Source organism: Bidens hawaiensis, unplaced genomic scaffold (assembly GCF_021521415.1).
Source record: "Bidens hawaiensis isolate Kalapana, Puna unplaced genomic scaffold, B.hawaiensis_p1.1 tig00048162_1, whole genome shotgun sequence".
Classification (NCBI taxonomy): Eukaryota; Viridiplantae; Streptophyta; class Magnoliopsida; order Asterales; family Asteraceae; genus Bidens; species Bidens hawaiensis.
This window is the reverse complement of record NW_027498617.1, coordinates 18,958-35,759: the sequence shown is the minus strand read 5'-3', so window position 1 is coordinate 35,759 and position 16,802 is coordinate 18,958. Positions and strand designations below refer to the sequence as shown.

The following is a 16,802-nucleotide window of genomic DNA, read 5'->3' as shown; positions in this document are numbered from 1 at the left end:
TAAATCTTGGGACCCGGTGGTGGAGTTGTTCCAAAAAAGATTATCGACGTGGAAGGCGAAATCATTATCGTTTGGTGGTCGGGCAGTTGCTTTGAAGTCGGTTCTGAATTCGCTTCCCACGTACTATATCTCGTTCTTCCGAGCTTCGGATGGAGTTATTGATAAACTCGAGAGATTGAGAAGGGTTTTCTTTTGGGGCAGGACAGATGACAAAGCGAAAATAAATTGGGTCGCATGGGAACGGCTAATGGCTCCAAAAGAATATGGCGGGCTAGGATTCGGTTCACTTCGAGACATAAACTCGGCGCTTCTTGCTAGGTGGTGGTGGAGGTTTAAGGGGGAACGTGAGGGGTTATGGAGAAGGTCAATTTGGTCAATTCATCACACATTGAGGGCATGGCAACCTATTCCTACTAAGTTATCATTACCGGGCCCATGGAAAATGGTAAAAAAACCCGCAGATGAATTAAACTTAATAGAAATAAAGTTGGATTATATGATGAAAATGAAGATTAAAGATGGGAAAAAGTTCCTATTCTGGCTTGATTTGTGGATTGGTGAGGAGATGTTATGCAACACATTTCCTTTACTATTTAGATTGGAGCAACATAAGGCATGTTGTGTGGCAGAGAGACTTGTGATGGTGAATGGGGAGTTATGAGGTGTTTGGGATTGGAGGCGTAGACCGGGGTCTATACAGGAGATAAATGAATTGTTTTCGTTACTACAGATTTGTCAAAATGTGCAGCTTGGGGATGGTATGGACTGGTCATGCTGGTCCATTAATGATTGAAGTGATTTTTCAATGGCCGGGCTGAAACAGAAGATCCATGAGTTAACCCGTACGAATCCAAACTACAAGTTCATGTGGAATAATTGGGTCCCGAGAAAGGTAGGAATATTGGCTTGGAGGATTGAGTTGGAGAGAATACCGGCAATGACATTGTTGGCCACGAGAAACATTGATGTGGGTTCGGTTTCTTGTCCGACTTGTGGCGATATGGATGAGACAGTAGAACACTTTTTCGTGTCTTGTGGGGTGGCACAACTAGTTTGGCAGGCGGTTTCGTCTTGGTGTAAGATTCCAAGCATCCTTGCTCTCAACATTCATGATCTTTTGGATTGGTACAAACTTACTAATTTTCCAAAGCGTAAAGCGAAGATGTTTCATGCCATTTGTTTAGGGTCGATTTGGTGTTTTTGGAATGCAAGAAATGACAAGGTGTTTAATGGCAAGCCGATTATGGTGGAAAGCATAGTGGGTGAAATCAAGACACTTGGTTACCTTTGGTTGAAACATAAATCGGGTGGAACTTCATTATTGTTGGAGGATTGGTATAGGTTCGACGTGTAACTAGGTTAGGCGAGAATAAATGTTTCGGTTGTATAGTTTGTTTCGGGGATGGTTGTGTCTAGCTTCTTGCTAGGCTAGTGGTTTTTTGTATCGTCGCTTTTTTATTAATGGTTATCTTCATCGTGATGGCATGCACGGTGTGCAGCAATATCTTGATATTAAATTATGTGTTGGATTTCTGTTCATCATGTTTTCAATTTCAGTGTTTGGTTTAAAATTGGGCAGACTAATTTATGCATTCTAAATATACTAATAAAAAACCTAAGTTTGGGGTATTCTAAATACACAAACCAAAAATCTAATTTGGGGCATTCTAAATAATGTAAAACACTGAGAGATTGATATTCAGTACCCGGATGATGAATATGTTGATGAATCCGTATTGGAGCAATTCGTGCTGATAACGTATTATAAACCAGAGAGAAATATGGAGAGACTTTGTATATTATTGAATGAAGATCAATCATTAATGTTTAGTACATAAGAATATACATATATATAAGAATATCACTACCAAATCTAGTTGTAACTGTATATCTTATTTTATAACAGTTTTGTTATTTTTAATAATAATAATAATAATAAAACAAAAACAATATATACATACATATATACACACACATGACACATAGCACCCCGACCAGCATCCACCACCATCGCCGGCCTCGACCACCACCTGCACCACTGCACCGCCACCATAGTCCCACCATCACCATAGTAGTCCAACCCCACCACCAGATAACTACCATCAGTACTACCTCCTTTGTTCTCCACTACCATCAGACCTAAAACCCCCTTGCTGATGGTTTGTTTTCCGGCTATATGTAACACCCGTAAATTTCGTTAATCGGCTCGATCGTTTATAAATGTCGGTCAAAAAGCCGGGGTTTCATCTTTCTAATTTAGAGCCTTGTAATACGTATTAAAAGTCCATTTATCCATCCCTTTAATCAATGCATTGCCTCTTATAACTTAAAGTGTTAGATTAGTATGTAGCACCCGTCAATTTATTTATTTAACTTTTTGTCCAAGATAATACATTTTTCAAGTTGGGGGACCTAGATGTAAAAATATTATATCATAAACCCTAAACTCCTTCCTCTCTCTCTCTAATCCTGATAGCAGCAGCTACAGCCCTCCCACCTCGTTTTCCGTGCAGCTCCAGCCGAGTTCCAGCCCTCCCAAGTCTAATTCAAGGTTGGTATTAAGTGTCTACAACTCTTTTTCACCTTAATTGATCATATTAACGCGCTTATTGGTCGTTAAGGTTGAGTTTTGATGATAACAGTTTGCTGACAGATTCGTATATGTTAGTTGTAGGGTCTGTAACGCGATGTTAATCCACTGTTTTTGATCGATTCTTTATTCCATGATGTTCTACTTTGAGTCTAGTTTCCAGAAAGGTATAATACGTAATTTTTGGACGAGGGTTGAATGGTTTTTATGATTTTATAAAATCGAGTGTCAAAGCTGATGCGGGATGTCGGATTCTGGTCTGTCTTCCGGACATCATAACTCTTTTTCAACAAGTTCAAATTAGTTGGTTCCACTTCTGGAACTTAATATTTTGAGTTAAGAATCAAACCCAATTGGAATCGTTTAATTTAGTTTGGTAATGAATTTTATAAAAATAAAACCATTTTGTTGCGCGCTGAAATAGCTGCACATACCTTTCCGTGTTGGAGGAATTTTTATGATTTTTTTGTCCACTAGAAAAATATAATAAAAATATTTTTATAAACTTAAGATATTTATGCAACTCTGGTAAAAATTTAATAATTTAATTCCATGGTTTTCCTATGTAATAAAATACATCTTTGCATGCTAAAATCTGCATGTTATATTCGTTATTGATCGATATGTTCGTTTTAGGCTTAACCGGTAGCTGCCCTTTCTCTTATCTTTCGGGGCTGTTATAATTAAATTAGTGCTCCATCAACTTCCTAGGTATCTCACTTACAACATACTAAAATTTCATGGCCAATGGAGGTGTTTAGGTCGGTCAATCGATTTTAGTTTGAAAACTAGGGTTTATCGGGTGTAGAATTGTAAATTGTTGAGTTTGATGCGTTAATCGGTTGGATGACCAACCGAATCAGTTTTCATGGCCCTAGGGGAGTCTAAGGGTTGTGGGAAAATTATATTTTTGATACTCGAGGCTGTTTTAGTTGGTGATTGGTCAATCGAGTCGGCGGTGCGCGAATTTTCGTTTAAATGTTAAATTGAAAGTTGTAAAAAGGAACCGTCAACCCTATCAACTCGGTGACATAATTATGATGTAAGAAAGGGTTAAGATGGGAATTTAGTCCATTTGGGGCTGATTCGTTTGACAATTGGTTTTAAGATTTATTACGCGCGTATTCGACTCGATTTGATTACCGGCGGGTGAGTTGTGCATCATGGTCAGCCCCGGCCATAATCGTAGGGTGGATTTGGTTAGTTGAAGGGTTTTAGGGGCTGAGGTAAAGTATTGGGCCTTGGGCCAAGTTGTTGGGCCTTGGACCAAGTGTTGGGCCTTGGGCCAAAGTGTTGGGCTTGAGCGGCCCATTAGGCAAGTGTGTTCTTGCGGTCTAGTTTAGTAACGCGTTGTGTATAATTTACAGGCCCTTGCTTGTGATTGTGCACTTAGGGATTTCCTAGCTCGTTGCAGGTGTTCGATTGATTTCAGGTGAGTTCATGATGCCCCATTTTTAACTCTTTTAAGTTTTGGGCTAGCATACATACCGAAATCCAATTTTATACGATTTTACCCGTTACAACTATTTGAATGGTACTACATGGTCTCATTCGTGATTGTGCATTTTGAAAGTTATATTTGAATTATTTTATATGCTTTAGGATATTTTAGACTCGTTTATGGTCTTGTATCCTTTAAGGTTACATACATTATTAATGGTCTAGACTCGAGAATGTTAGTAGACTTGGTAGTAATTGAATATGAATAGACCTATTTACTTAGTTCCCATATGGGATGATATTTATATATATAGATATATATATGTATGTATGTATGTATGTATGTATGTATGTATGTATGTATGTATGGGTATGTGTTACCTTATAGCCTACGGTTGTGTGATGATATTTAGTTTCTCGTGACTAAGAATGATGTGAGTAGGCTTATTGATGTGTGTATGCATGGTGATTTACGGCCGGGTCAAATATATTACTCGGGTTGTACTCGTGGTGGAGAGGCCCGTGTGACGTGATCATCATTTTGGCGGGTCAAATATGTTACTCGGGTTTTAAAATCCCGTGGTGAAGAGGCCCGTTGGATGTTGAGCCGCGATCGGGTCAAATATATTACTCGGGTTGTACCTGTGGTGAAGAGGCCCGTATCACGTGCTTGGATGTGTGAGCCGAGACCGGGTCAAATATATTACTCGGGTTGTACCCGTGGTGGAGAGACCCGTATCTCGTGCTTGGATGTGTAAGCTGTGACCGAGTCAAATATATTACTCGGGTTTGACCCGTGGTGGAGAGGCTCGTGTCACATGCTTAGGTCTTACCGCGTCCAGGTCAAATATATTACTCGAGTCTTGACTCGTGGTGGAGAGGCCCGTGTACGTGTGTTTGACGATGAATGTATTACTTGGTGAATTATATTATTTATTTTATCCTCTCTATTGTTTATAACTATAACTTTGAAAACAAGTATGAATTATTGTTTATGAAAACTTGAACTCACTCAGCTCAAGCTGACTTTGTGTGTATGTTAGATTGACTTTCAGGTTAAGAAGTGGATGCTACCGCTTGGACGTGCTGAAGACTACTCGGAAGATTGAAGGCATTTCTGGTTGAGGATTTCAAATAAAACAGATATTTTATTTATATTTGATTTTTGGACACTTGTACCCGTATTTGGGATTTTTAAATATTTACACTTTTTCCGCTGTTATTTACTCTGAACTTGCTTTAAATAAAAAGAATTGTTTGGTTTTAAATTTTTATGAATTTTTGGATATGATGACCAAATATAGGATTCCCGGGTTTCGGGGTCTTACACTATACCTGGTGATGGAAATGACCGACGACATTGAAAATATTAAAATTGAATTTGGGTGTTTCTTGATTTCATATACTATTGAATCCATCTCTTTTAATCTCATAAAACTTCTTGGTTCCATATCTTGATTTGGGGTCACTGAGCCGGAAACAGAGGTGGCCAGAGACAGTGACAGAATGGGTTGAGTGACGCTGAAGAAAAGGTTGGTAGGGTTTGGTGATTATTATTATTATTATTAAAAATAAAAAATATTCTTTTTTCATGTGATCATCCACGCAAGCAACCACATAACTTTTTTTTTGCTATACAAGCATGCCACATCATCAAAAAAACTAACGTGGTTAGCTTCCAGTTTGTGTGGGATCATTGGATGAAAATAGGTTGAAAGCTGGGGCTGTCAAAAATTATTTAAGTTGGGCTTAGCACCGACCAATAGGTCAAACTTGGGATTATTAAAAGTCAATAAGCCTTTTGATAATATATTTCTAATTATACTAACCTGGTAATTATTTTTCTAAACTACAATATTTTGGTAAAAAAAAAATAACTGTCAATGATTAATGTTCAAGAGTTATTCGCCAATCTTTCATTCAAGAAGATTCATCAAAAATATTAGATATGCAATCCTTAAACCGGATCTAGATCTAGAACGCGAAAAGGTAAAGAAACAAGTTAAAGGTTGTTTAAACCTTAGAATGATAAATCAGGTTTTTTAAACATTAGAATGATAAATCAGGCCACAAGATTCCATAAAGTTTGGATTTTGGCCTTGGTAAGATGTTAGAACTAGATCTCGCATTCACTAGACTTAGGATTTCGTTAAAAATGAGGTTCAAACGAGCTTAGTTTTGCTTAAAACTTGATAGAACACTAGATCGGGTCCTCTAGAATAATAAAGTAACAAACTTTATTATTGATCTATGGTTAGTAGTGAAGCCGAAAAAAATTATAAGTATAGGAAAACTAGTAGAAATCGCATTGAATAACATTTACTCATGATATTATGATAATAACATTACATTAAAACTTATAAATTATAGAAATAGAAATAGCGGGATGTTGTCCAATATGGCAATATCTATTCTTCCATTGGTCGAAACTCAAGGCCACGCATGATAAGGCCGGACATAGTTCCTTCGTAGCATATGAGTTTCAGTTTCCCCATAGGACATCCCATTTTATGCACAAAATAATAGTTGAATTTCGAAACAATAACTTCCATCCATCCATCTCTCCTCTTCTTTGGAACTCGATCAGTATCATGTAAGTTCCATGGACTAGGGGATCTAAAATAAACAATCTCTTTACTTTTCCAGTGGAATTGATCTCGTACTATAACCGGACAATGCAACCCCCGACAGTTTTTTGAAAGCTTGAACACAAGGTAACAAGCACTTTCTGTATTTGGTGAATCCATTTGATATTCATCTTTATACCACGTGATGCAAAACATTGACCCCCTTGGAATCTTATAAATACATTCAGCTCTGCATATAATTGATATATCATGTTATTATTTTCTTAAGCAGAAATCATATTAATTAAAAGGTTTTGAATGCCCATCTGATAGGTTTGGTTTTGAGGCATTATTAAATCAATGAGTTGATTGTCTAATTTTTTGTTAGCTAAATGGGTTGATTTAGCTTAATATACAATCTATACAATGAGTAAACATAGGATGGACTCAAATGGGCCAACACCATCAACCAATAATATTGTCTGACGTCACCGCCACCGACATAAAACAATATTATGTGAAACCTTTTTTATGCTTGTTTTTTCTCTCGAAAACGACTGTTTGGCTTAAACCCGAACCCTTTTTGGTTGGAACTTGTTTTGGCCCTCACCCCTTTTTGGTTTGAACCCATTTAAATGAGGATGGATGTGTATTCACGCAGAATACACAAAGGTAAGCAAGAGTTTGAGGAAGATAACATCATTAAATTAATAAGAACCTGGATTGGGACGATGGTTTTGAATAAGAACGAGTCACATAACAAAAGTCGTACACAACCCCCTTTGCGGATTCCGTATGATAATACTTTCTTTTAATTTTACTTAGCGGGTGCCAAAGCATCATATCTTTTTTTACCTTCATTTTATGTGCCGTCTACTGCTCTAGTTATTCACGTATCATGTTCATTGGATTACATCGAAACAGAAGGCAAGCGGGCAACAAGCTGCGCCGCTACCCCTTTTTGAATCGCAAAAGGTTGGATTTCCTTATTTTCCATTTTTTGTTCTTTCACCTGATCATAAATATGGTAAGACCATGTTATGAACTTTTTATATAAAAATGAGAATATCAAAAGGTAATTTCAAACTCGCATTGTCAATGGCTCGAAACTCAATCCCTTCAATGTAGATTGCACGACTATCACAATAGCAGCGTGAAAATCCCTCTAGTAAAACCTCAAAATTCGTATCTTTCTTTTGATTTGAGAATTGGCACAATTCAATCATCATCCAGCCGTCTTCTCTCCATGTGGCAAAATATGCATTAAAGATTTCATTCCTCATTTTGTATCTTAGGTTAACATACATCCGTTTAGCATGGGATTTTCTTGGACAGCAAAATTTGAAGACAAGGTGAACACTATATTTTACATCTGAAGGTAAAAACTGTGGTCCTATCTTGATTTCGATATTCAGATTCGAAATATCTGACATCTCTACTACTTTATGAAACCTGCACATATTTGAATGGCAAATTAACTATCCTTCTTTTACCAGCTGTACACTCGTTCATATAAACTATCTTTAGAATATAAATACTAATTTTTTATTAGCTTCTTACGGTTGGTAATATTAAACCAAAAAATACAAAAAAATAAGGAGAAACAGAGAGGAACCTTGATTCTTTGATAGATCGTCGCCTATGTGACCAACGATTTCTGAATGAAAACAATGTCGATGTAATCATCTCATTTCTTTCTCCATTGCCACCGATTGAAAAAGACTGTTATTCACAACAAAACAAAGCGGACTCTTCACAATATGGATTGACATCTAAAAGCAATTAATTAGATTCTTTTAAACTAATGGAACGGAGAAATAGTGTATATTAGTGAAAACTAGTTATTGTAAGGGTGGCCATCTAGTACACATGAAATTAACTTTTACTAATTTTTAACGCCAAGCAAACATACTCTGGAAAATTCTCAAAATAGCCATATTTTGAAAATAGATTCTAATTTTGTCGCTCAAACTTAATAATTCTAAAAATTGCCTTCTCTAACTAATCTTTGACCATATGTTAGGAAATATAACACGTCTTTAACGACATGTTAGCATAACACGTCGTCAAAGACGCGTTAAATTTTCTAACACATGGTTAAAGATGAGTTAGGCCTCCAAACACATAGTCAAATATATATTAGCACCAAACTCATAGTCAAAGATATGTTGGCTTTTTGTTTGTTTTTTTTTTAATATTATATTTTTTAACTAGTTTTACTTATATTTGTTTTTCTTTTATAACTTGTAATATATAAAAGTTTTATATTATTTCGAATATACCGACGAGACATGCTTACTTTTACCTACTGACCGACATAAACTCACTCAAACTCGAGCCGTGCCAAATCAATATCGATATTTTATTGATATTTTTATTGTAACTAGTTTAAATAAAAACCGAGAGGGCTCAAATTTTATTGAACATTTCGATATTGATTTGGCACGGCTCGAGTTTGAGTGAGTTTATGTCGGTCCGTAGGTAAAAGTAAACATTTCTCGTCGGTATATTCGAAATAATATAAAATTTTAATATTAAAAGTTATAAAAGAAAATCAAATATAAGTAAAACTAGCTATAAAAATATAATATTAAAAAAAAAACAAACAAAAAGCCAACATATCTTTGATTATGCGTTTGATGCTAACATATCTTTGAGCACGGGTTTGGAGGACTAACTCATCTTTGACCATGTGTTAGGAAATCTAACGCGTCTTTGACGACGTGTTAGGAAATCTAACGCGTCTTTGACGACGTGTTATGCTAGTATGTCGTCAAAGACGTGTTAGATTTCCTAACACATGATTAAAAATGAATTAGAGAGGTCATTTTTAAAATTATTAAGTTTGAGAGACAAAACTAAAAAAACTATTTATAAAATAGGACTATTTTAAGAATTTTCCCAACCATAATTTAATCCTATTAATCACGAGTGCCTACACTTTGCTTGATTTAAACCCTCCATCTCAAGATAGTGGGGATCCATTACCATCACACCATGTGTCTTGAGAACTAAAATCAATTAAAGCACTTATTATTACTCTACCATTTTGAGTTATGGTAACTAAACTACAATAAATGCAGTATAATAATAATAATAATAATATTAATAATAATAATAATAATAATTTTGAAAGAACAACGAAAGTCCGGCTAGCTAGGCTAACCCAATGATAAAATGCGATCTTATACGCCCTCAATCGCAGACAGCGCTGGGTAGCCCAAATACATAATCACTTGTTTCAGGGAGAACCTGGTGCCTCCTGAAGACCCATTGCGGTAAAACCTGGTTGAGATTTGATTCGAACTTAAGAACTCGCGGTCTCAAACCCAAATCTTCCATTTCCCCCCGATATCATTGGCAATAATAGTTACTATAATATTAGCATAATTACTTTAAATAAGTGCACCTTTAACACGCTAAGTCTATTTGTATTTGATCCTAACACTAGAAATTAATTGGTCTAGTGAATTGTGGTTCACCTTGAGAACCAGAGTTAAGAATCTTATGATCAATCGATCTTTGTGGATTCCATGCTATTTAAAAGTAGAATAACATCCATGGATCACAAAATGACATATTAGAAGGAACTAGGTACCAGGTTTTCATCTTTAAGGAGGATTCCCTTGCATAATATGTTGTAGATATCCTTTTTCTCCATTGTGGAGTTAATCTCTGGAAACTTTGCAAACTGAAGTACTTCTTTGTAGTTTCTAGGCAATTTGGCCTCCCATTTTCAGAACCCTCCTGGATATTATTTAAAGAATTACAAGTAACTTTTAATTGCAATGCATCTGAATTTAAAGATACGTATCATTTCCATTTATAAATTTCATTTACATTAAACATTGAAATTAAAAAAAGTTAAAATACAAAGGAATACAAAAATAAAAAAATATTTGTGACCACACAAAAAACCTCTATAAAAATTCAAAAAAAAAATAATAATAAAAAATCATAACTCAAAAATATAAACAAAAAGCGAAAAAATTTTAAAAACTAAAACGTTACCTCCGTCGTTATCATTCACAAAAAGGCCGAAAAGACACAAAAACGAAAATAAACAAAAATAAATGAAATTACCAAATTAATCATAACTTAACGGACAAAATAGACGGGGTAAAAAAGTAATATAATGACAAGTTTTAAAAAAGTGAGGTAGTCATTTGTAATAAATTCAATACGGTACTAAATTTTGAGTAATTGAATAAACCATATGTGCTTAAAATGACATTTAACACTACACAAAAAACATAATGATAGCAAAAAAAAAAAACAATAGATTGCAAAATATAACCAAATGTTAAGTAATACAACACAATATCAAGAAAAACGACAAAATGTCAGGAAAAAAAACACAATCAATGACGAAAATAAACAAAAAACAAAACGATAAACACAACGACTCAATGATTTTTTTCCCCTCAACATTGTCTCCTTTTTTTAGTACGAGGATGAGGGTAGAAACATTTTTGTGTTTTTTACTTTTTTCGTTTTTTTATTAAATTTTAAGTTATGATTTATTTATTTTTACATTTTTAGGGGTTTTTTATATGACTATAAATATTTCTCACTATTCTATTTTTTTTCTATTTGTAGAAACACTTAGACTCTTGAAATTAACCATCAATTGATCGTCATTCTTGTCCATTAAAGGTAAAATTTCTTGGAATATATTCCATTAAAAAAGACGTTTGATACTTGTTTGTTTATTTATCTTTTGGAGTTAAATAGGGCTGTTGCAGGTAGACGTTTTACAACGATTGAGGTACAATGTGGTCTAAATACTTTACGTGTGACAAACATGAATACTTTGATTCGACTTATTATATTAGTGGGTTTTGCTCATGTACGTTTCGCTAACTTGAATATAAACAAAATTAATATTTGAAACAAAATATTTTTTTTAAAGACGTTAAAGATTTTTTTATGAAGAAGTGATTTTCGTTCATAAAAAAAAAAGTGATTCTAAAAACTCATATAATTAATTGAGATTTTTTTCTTAAAATATTAAATATATATGTACTATAAGTACATATGTGTTAGATTTCATGATGATTGGAGTAAATCTTTAAGCCGAATACTGTATGACAAAAATACTATTTGATTCAACTTTTCGTATTAATAGTTTTGCTCACCTTTAGCTAACTCGAAATATAAGCAAAAATAATACTGTTTCAAAATGTTTTCTAAATATATAATTTTTCTAATGAATTTACTAGATAAAATGTTTTCTATATGTTTGTTTCTAATGAACGTACGTATTAGATGAAAGGTTTTTGTAAGCTCATGTAAAACGCTATCTGAATGTTTATTTCTTTCTTCCTTTCTAACGAGCATGTTTGAAAATTAATATTTTTTGAATACTAATAATTTAAAAACTTAAGGTAATGGTATCTTAGGTTTGATGAATAAATGATTCCAAATGGGTTTAAAAGAAGCAAGTTTGATAAATGGGTCTAGTTCAAAGAATATAAAAAAGCCAGATATGTCTATTTATTGTTGTATGTAGATGTTATGCTGGTTGCTTATTAAGATAAGCAAGTGATCCAAGTAACAAAAGAATTACTGATGTTGGAGTTTGACATGAAAGAACTTGGGAAGCAAAGACAATTTAGGGATGGAGATTGCTACAACTAAACTCAAGGTTTAATGTACTTCTTTCAAAGGTTAGGTTCTATGTTAATAAAGTTCTGTCGAGCTATGCAGCGGATGTAAGCAAGACAGTGGCTACTGGCTACTCCTGGCACAACACTTTAAATTAAATCGTCTAACAAGGATTCTCCTATGTTAGAAGAAGAGGTAGCTTGGATGCAAAAGGTACCTAAAATTTAGGGTTAATCAATCTTGTTTCAATTCTTTGTAAATTCGTTTCTTGTTTTCTTTTTTTAATACATTTTGAAGTAAATGATAGTTCATTGTTGTTATTATTGATACCAATTATTTGATTCTTTGTGTTTATCCGTAACATGTATAGTAATATAACTCCTCAGAAACGGATAACATTATGTAAGTGTGCAAAAACTTACTTGATATTCCAAGGCTCGTTGAAGATGTACTACCACCTCATCGGCTGTGGGTCGTTCTTCTCTTTTTTCACTTATACATTGAAATGCAATGTTTAGAAATGTGACCAAAGGTTTTAGCACAATTTGTTCCTTTATGCCCTCATACACTATCTCATCAACTCGTTCTACCTGAAAGTGATGTTTAACCAATACATCTAAAAACATACTGCTATCTCTGAAGTCCTCTGGATATGCCAATCTCCCACACAAGATTTCTAATATAATCACACCAAATGAGTAAATGTCAGATTCGGTGGTTAAGATATGTGTTTCCCAAAATAATGGGTCACAATAGCCAGGGGAGCCAACATCATTAGTGACATACTCCATCTCCTGATTTGTTGAGTATGTTAAGGATTGCTCAAAACCACAAATTTTTGCATTCCAATCATCAGTTAATAGAATGTTGGAACTTTTTAGATCTTTATGCATCAGCACACCTTGTCCTACATCACCTCTATGAAGGAAATTCAACCCTTTTGCAATATAGTCGTGTACTCCATGAAATACTAGAATCGTCCAAATACCAACTGAGGCATCCATTAGAGGCATGCTCATAAACAATGATATTTTCATCTAATTCCTTACAATAGCCCAAAAGACCAATAATATTCTCTTGTTTATGCTTGAGAAGAACTTCAAACTCTCTCAAAAAACCATTTTCTTAATCAGATTTGTGAAACCGCTTTACAAAAACCTTCTTAAGTCCATTAGCGTATTGCACTTCTCCACTGTAAAGCATCCCATATACTCCTCCTGTAATACAATTGTCATCACTGAAACTTTCTACACCCAACTTTATGTCCTCAAGTGACATTTTGAACGTATCCTTCCGGTTTTCCTGTGGATAATGCCATTAGAGTAAATGCCAAAGTATGCATATTAAAAGTAGAAACTGAATAGAAGTACAAATTTACACTTTTACTGGGTAACTACCCACCTTCACATAGTAGTTAATGCATATTCCATAAAGTATAAACCACAACTGTTAATTATGGAAGAATAGCTCACAAAAAAAGTTATTTTTTATACACAAGTTATCCTATTAAATTAATGACCGGTTAGGTTTCCGAACTAACATTGCCATAAAATCCTACATCCATTTAAATCATAATGTATGACACATGCAAAACTTAGGTTCATTGATTGGGAATACGAAGAAAAGCATATGTCCTCTTGAGGGAAATCATTGGCACGCCATTTTTTTAATACATTAACTTACTTGTAACTTTAATGCCTCCTTGTTTCTTGATGACGACTTCAATTGTTGGACGATCCGCTTGAGTTTTTGCCAAACACTGATATGCAATTTGGGAAAATGCATTCAAAGATTCAAGATTAGGTCCTACTTTTAGAGTAGAACTGAGTTCATGAGCTTCATGCATTATATTCGAATCCAAAATTTCTTTTAGCGTTCCCTTTTCAAAGTGTCTTTGTGCGATGGGTGCAAGCCCATTTCCATTTTCCCAAATGAAACTTGAATCATATGCCAGCTTCCCTGTGAAGATCTCAAATAGATCTTCTCCAAACGAGTATATGTCGGATGCTTTTTTCAACCGACCTGTTTTAGCATACTCTGGATCCAAATAAACATTTGTGCCTGCAATATTATTTGTATTGATGGTGCTTGCCTGTTGATTCGCTGGGTGAAATTTAGAGAGACCAAAGTCAGCAATCTTGGCCTCCCAATTCTTACCCAACAAAATATTAGCGCCTTTTATATCCCGGTGTATTATTCTTCTTTTTTCCTCCATGGCTGCATGCAGGTAATTCAATCCATGTGCAATATCAATACACATCTTTAGACGTTGAGCCCACGTAAGATTAATGATCTCATGAGGATTTCCCAAGCAATCATCCAAACTTCCATTGGAAGCATACTCATAGACAAGAAGCATTTCATTACCTTCAACACAAAATCCAAGAAGAGATACTATGTTAGGATGCTCACATCTACTGAGCACATCAAGTTCTGCAACGAACCCTTCTTTTCCTAGACCGTCATCTCTACTGAAGATGCGCTTTATAGCTACAGTGCTGGGCATTTCAAGAATTTCATCTTTTCTCTTCATTTTAGTTACCAAGGAACATTTGTACACTTTACCATATCCACCTGAGCCAATACAATATTTTTCGTCAAAATTATTTGTGGCCAACTGTATATCCTTAAGTTCAATCTTCATATGCTCCAGGTTTTGGACCTCCAACGTTATACGTTAAAAAGGCGTGTTGTAATCTTTACATACACGAAAAGAAGAAACAAAATCAAAATTACTAAATTGTATCCTTTATATATTGTTAGAAACTTTTAAAAGTGTTCCTTATATCTTGATCCCTAAACAGAACACCCATAAACAGAACACAACCAAATATGCCAAACTTTGGTTACCGAAACTTTTGATTATATTTCACAAACTCAACACATAATAATCATACCCTAGACATTCATTTATACTAACCAAAATTATCTAATCTTACATAACTCAAATTTTATTAAACCAATTAGCAAATCAAACCTGATAAACCCACCAATAAAGTAAATAACTAATTAGAACACTAATCAACCTTAACGTTATATATCTGTTGGTAAATAACTAATTAGAACACTAATCAACCTTAACGTTATCTATATATCTGTTGGGTTTATGAAGGCTTAATTGGGCCCGAGTTAGAAGACATATTTTGTGGCAGATTAATTAAATAAAGACTAGTGGCAGGTCTAGCCCATATTATTTAATTATGGCTCAATATTAGTTTCTTGGGGATTAAGTTGTAAAACCTAATATGCCCTATATATATTCGTTGTACTTGTAATATCCTCATCACGAGTGAGGCAGAAGCAATAAGAAAAATATCCTGGTTGCAGCCCATGGACGTAGGTCAGCCGACCGAACTATGTAAATCTCGCGTGTCATCTTCGTTTATTATTTTCTCTTGCAGATTCTTTGTGTTTGTGTGTGTTTTGCAATACCCGAATCCCTAACAAGTGGTATCAAGAGTCGAGGTTACGGTTACACACGGGCGAAACACTATTGCTAGAGACGTGTTTATGATCCAGGGTTAAGTTTTTTATTTGGCAGTCGGCCATTAATTTTAACCTTGTTCGATCGATATTTGGTATTCATCAAACCCCACATTTTTTAAGTTCTTCACCAAGAAAAGACAAAAGGAGAAATTGGTTTTCCATTGTTTTGTCTTTTGTGAATATAACCACCGTCAAGTAAAATAAAGAAAAAGGAGTCAACAAAGTTTTTGTTGTGTTGTGTTGACCAAGCATTCCAAGAAAAAAAAATAACAGTAGGTTTTTTTTTATTGTGAACAAGGGAACGTCGATCAACAAGACAAAAGCAATTTTTTGCTTTGTTTTAAACCGTTCTTGATCAGAAAGAAGCCGGAGTAATAGGTTCGTGTTTTTTCAGTTTGTTTCAATTTCTGATTATTGATTAGGTTTGTGGTTGGTTCGTGAGTTTGCTTTGGGTTTTTTTTGGTCATCGGGTTTTGGCGTTTATCGGGCAGTTTAGCCGAGTGGTTTTATTGTGGTTGTGGGGGTTATTTTGTTTGCCCGTGATTATTTTTTCTCTGACTGTGCTACCTAGATCCAAAGTTGGGATTCTTAGTTTGAGTAATGGCTGAGAACGGAAAACTTCAGATTGAGAAGTTTAATGGTAAAGACTTTGGTTGGCGAAAAATGCAAATGGAGGATTTGCTGGTTCAGAAAGATTTGGACATGGTATTGGGTGAACGACCGGAGAAGATACAACTGGACGAGTGGGAAACTTTGGATAAGAAAGCCAAGGCAGTTATTAGATTGTCGTTATCGAAGGATGTTGCGTTCAACATCTTGAAGGAAACCGCGGCGCGTGGGATAATGAATACATTGTCTAATATGTACGAGAAGCCTTCGGCAGCTAATATGGTTTTCCTAATTCGTGAACTGGTAAACACGAAGATGAAAGAAGGAAGTTCAGCTATAGTACACATTAATAACTTTAACTCGATTTTGTCAAGACTTGGGTCAGTTAGTATCAAATTCGAGGATGAGGTTCAGGCTCTACTACTGTTATCATCTTTGTCAGATAGTTGGTCAGGGACTCTTACATCGATTATTAGTTCTACCATTGAGTTCACTTTTGATGG

The 16,802-nt window shown here is 34.8% G+C and overlaps 2 protein-coding genes across 2 annotated transcripts; one reads left to right on the top strand and one right to left on the bottom strand.

Annotated features, from left to right (window-relative positions):
* The first annotated feature begins 805 nt into the window (after nt 1–805).
* On the top strand, nt 806–1,354 carry LOC143597359 (uncharacterized). The gene has a single exon (XM_077075877.1). It carries the CDS (start codon nt 806–808, stop codon nt 1,352–1,354), a length of 549 nt encoding a protein of 182 aa, XP_076931992.1.
* An 11,975-nt stretch (nt 1,355–13,329) lies between these two features.
* LOC143597357 (putative serine/threonine-protein kinase PBL28) lies at nt 13,330–14,737 on the bottom strand. The gene is made up of 4 exons (XM_077075876.1): nt 13,888–14,737; nt 13,745–13,758; nt 13,591–13,650; nt 13,330–13,506 (listed from the first exon to the last, which is right to left on the bottom strand). The coding sequence occupies exons 1-4, from the start codon at nt 14,735–14,737 to the stop codon at nt 13,330–13,332; spliced, it is 1,101 nt and encodes a 366-aa protein (XP_076931991.1).
* Between the last annotated feature and the right edge of the window lie 2,065 nt (nt 14,738–16,802).

What these genes read in the sequence shown, in the direction of transcription:
- LOC143597359 (XM_077075877.1), top strand. Translation starts at nt 806, where the DNA reads ATGGCCGGGCTGAAACAGAAGATCCATGAGTTAACCCGTACGAATCCA.
- LOC143597357 (XM_077075876.1), bottom strand. Translation starts at nt 14,737, where the DNA reads ATGAAGAGAAAAGATGAAATTCTTGAAATGCCCAGCACTGTAGCTATA. An exon ending in TGAAGGTGGGTAGTTACCCA is followed by an intron (nt 13,507 to 13,590) that starts GTAAAAGTGTAA and finishes CATTATCCACAG; the next exon opens with GAAAACCGGAAGGATACGTT.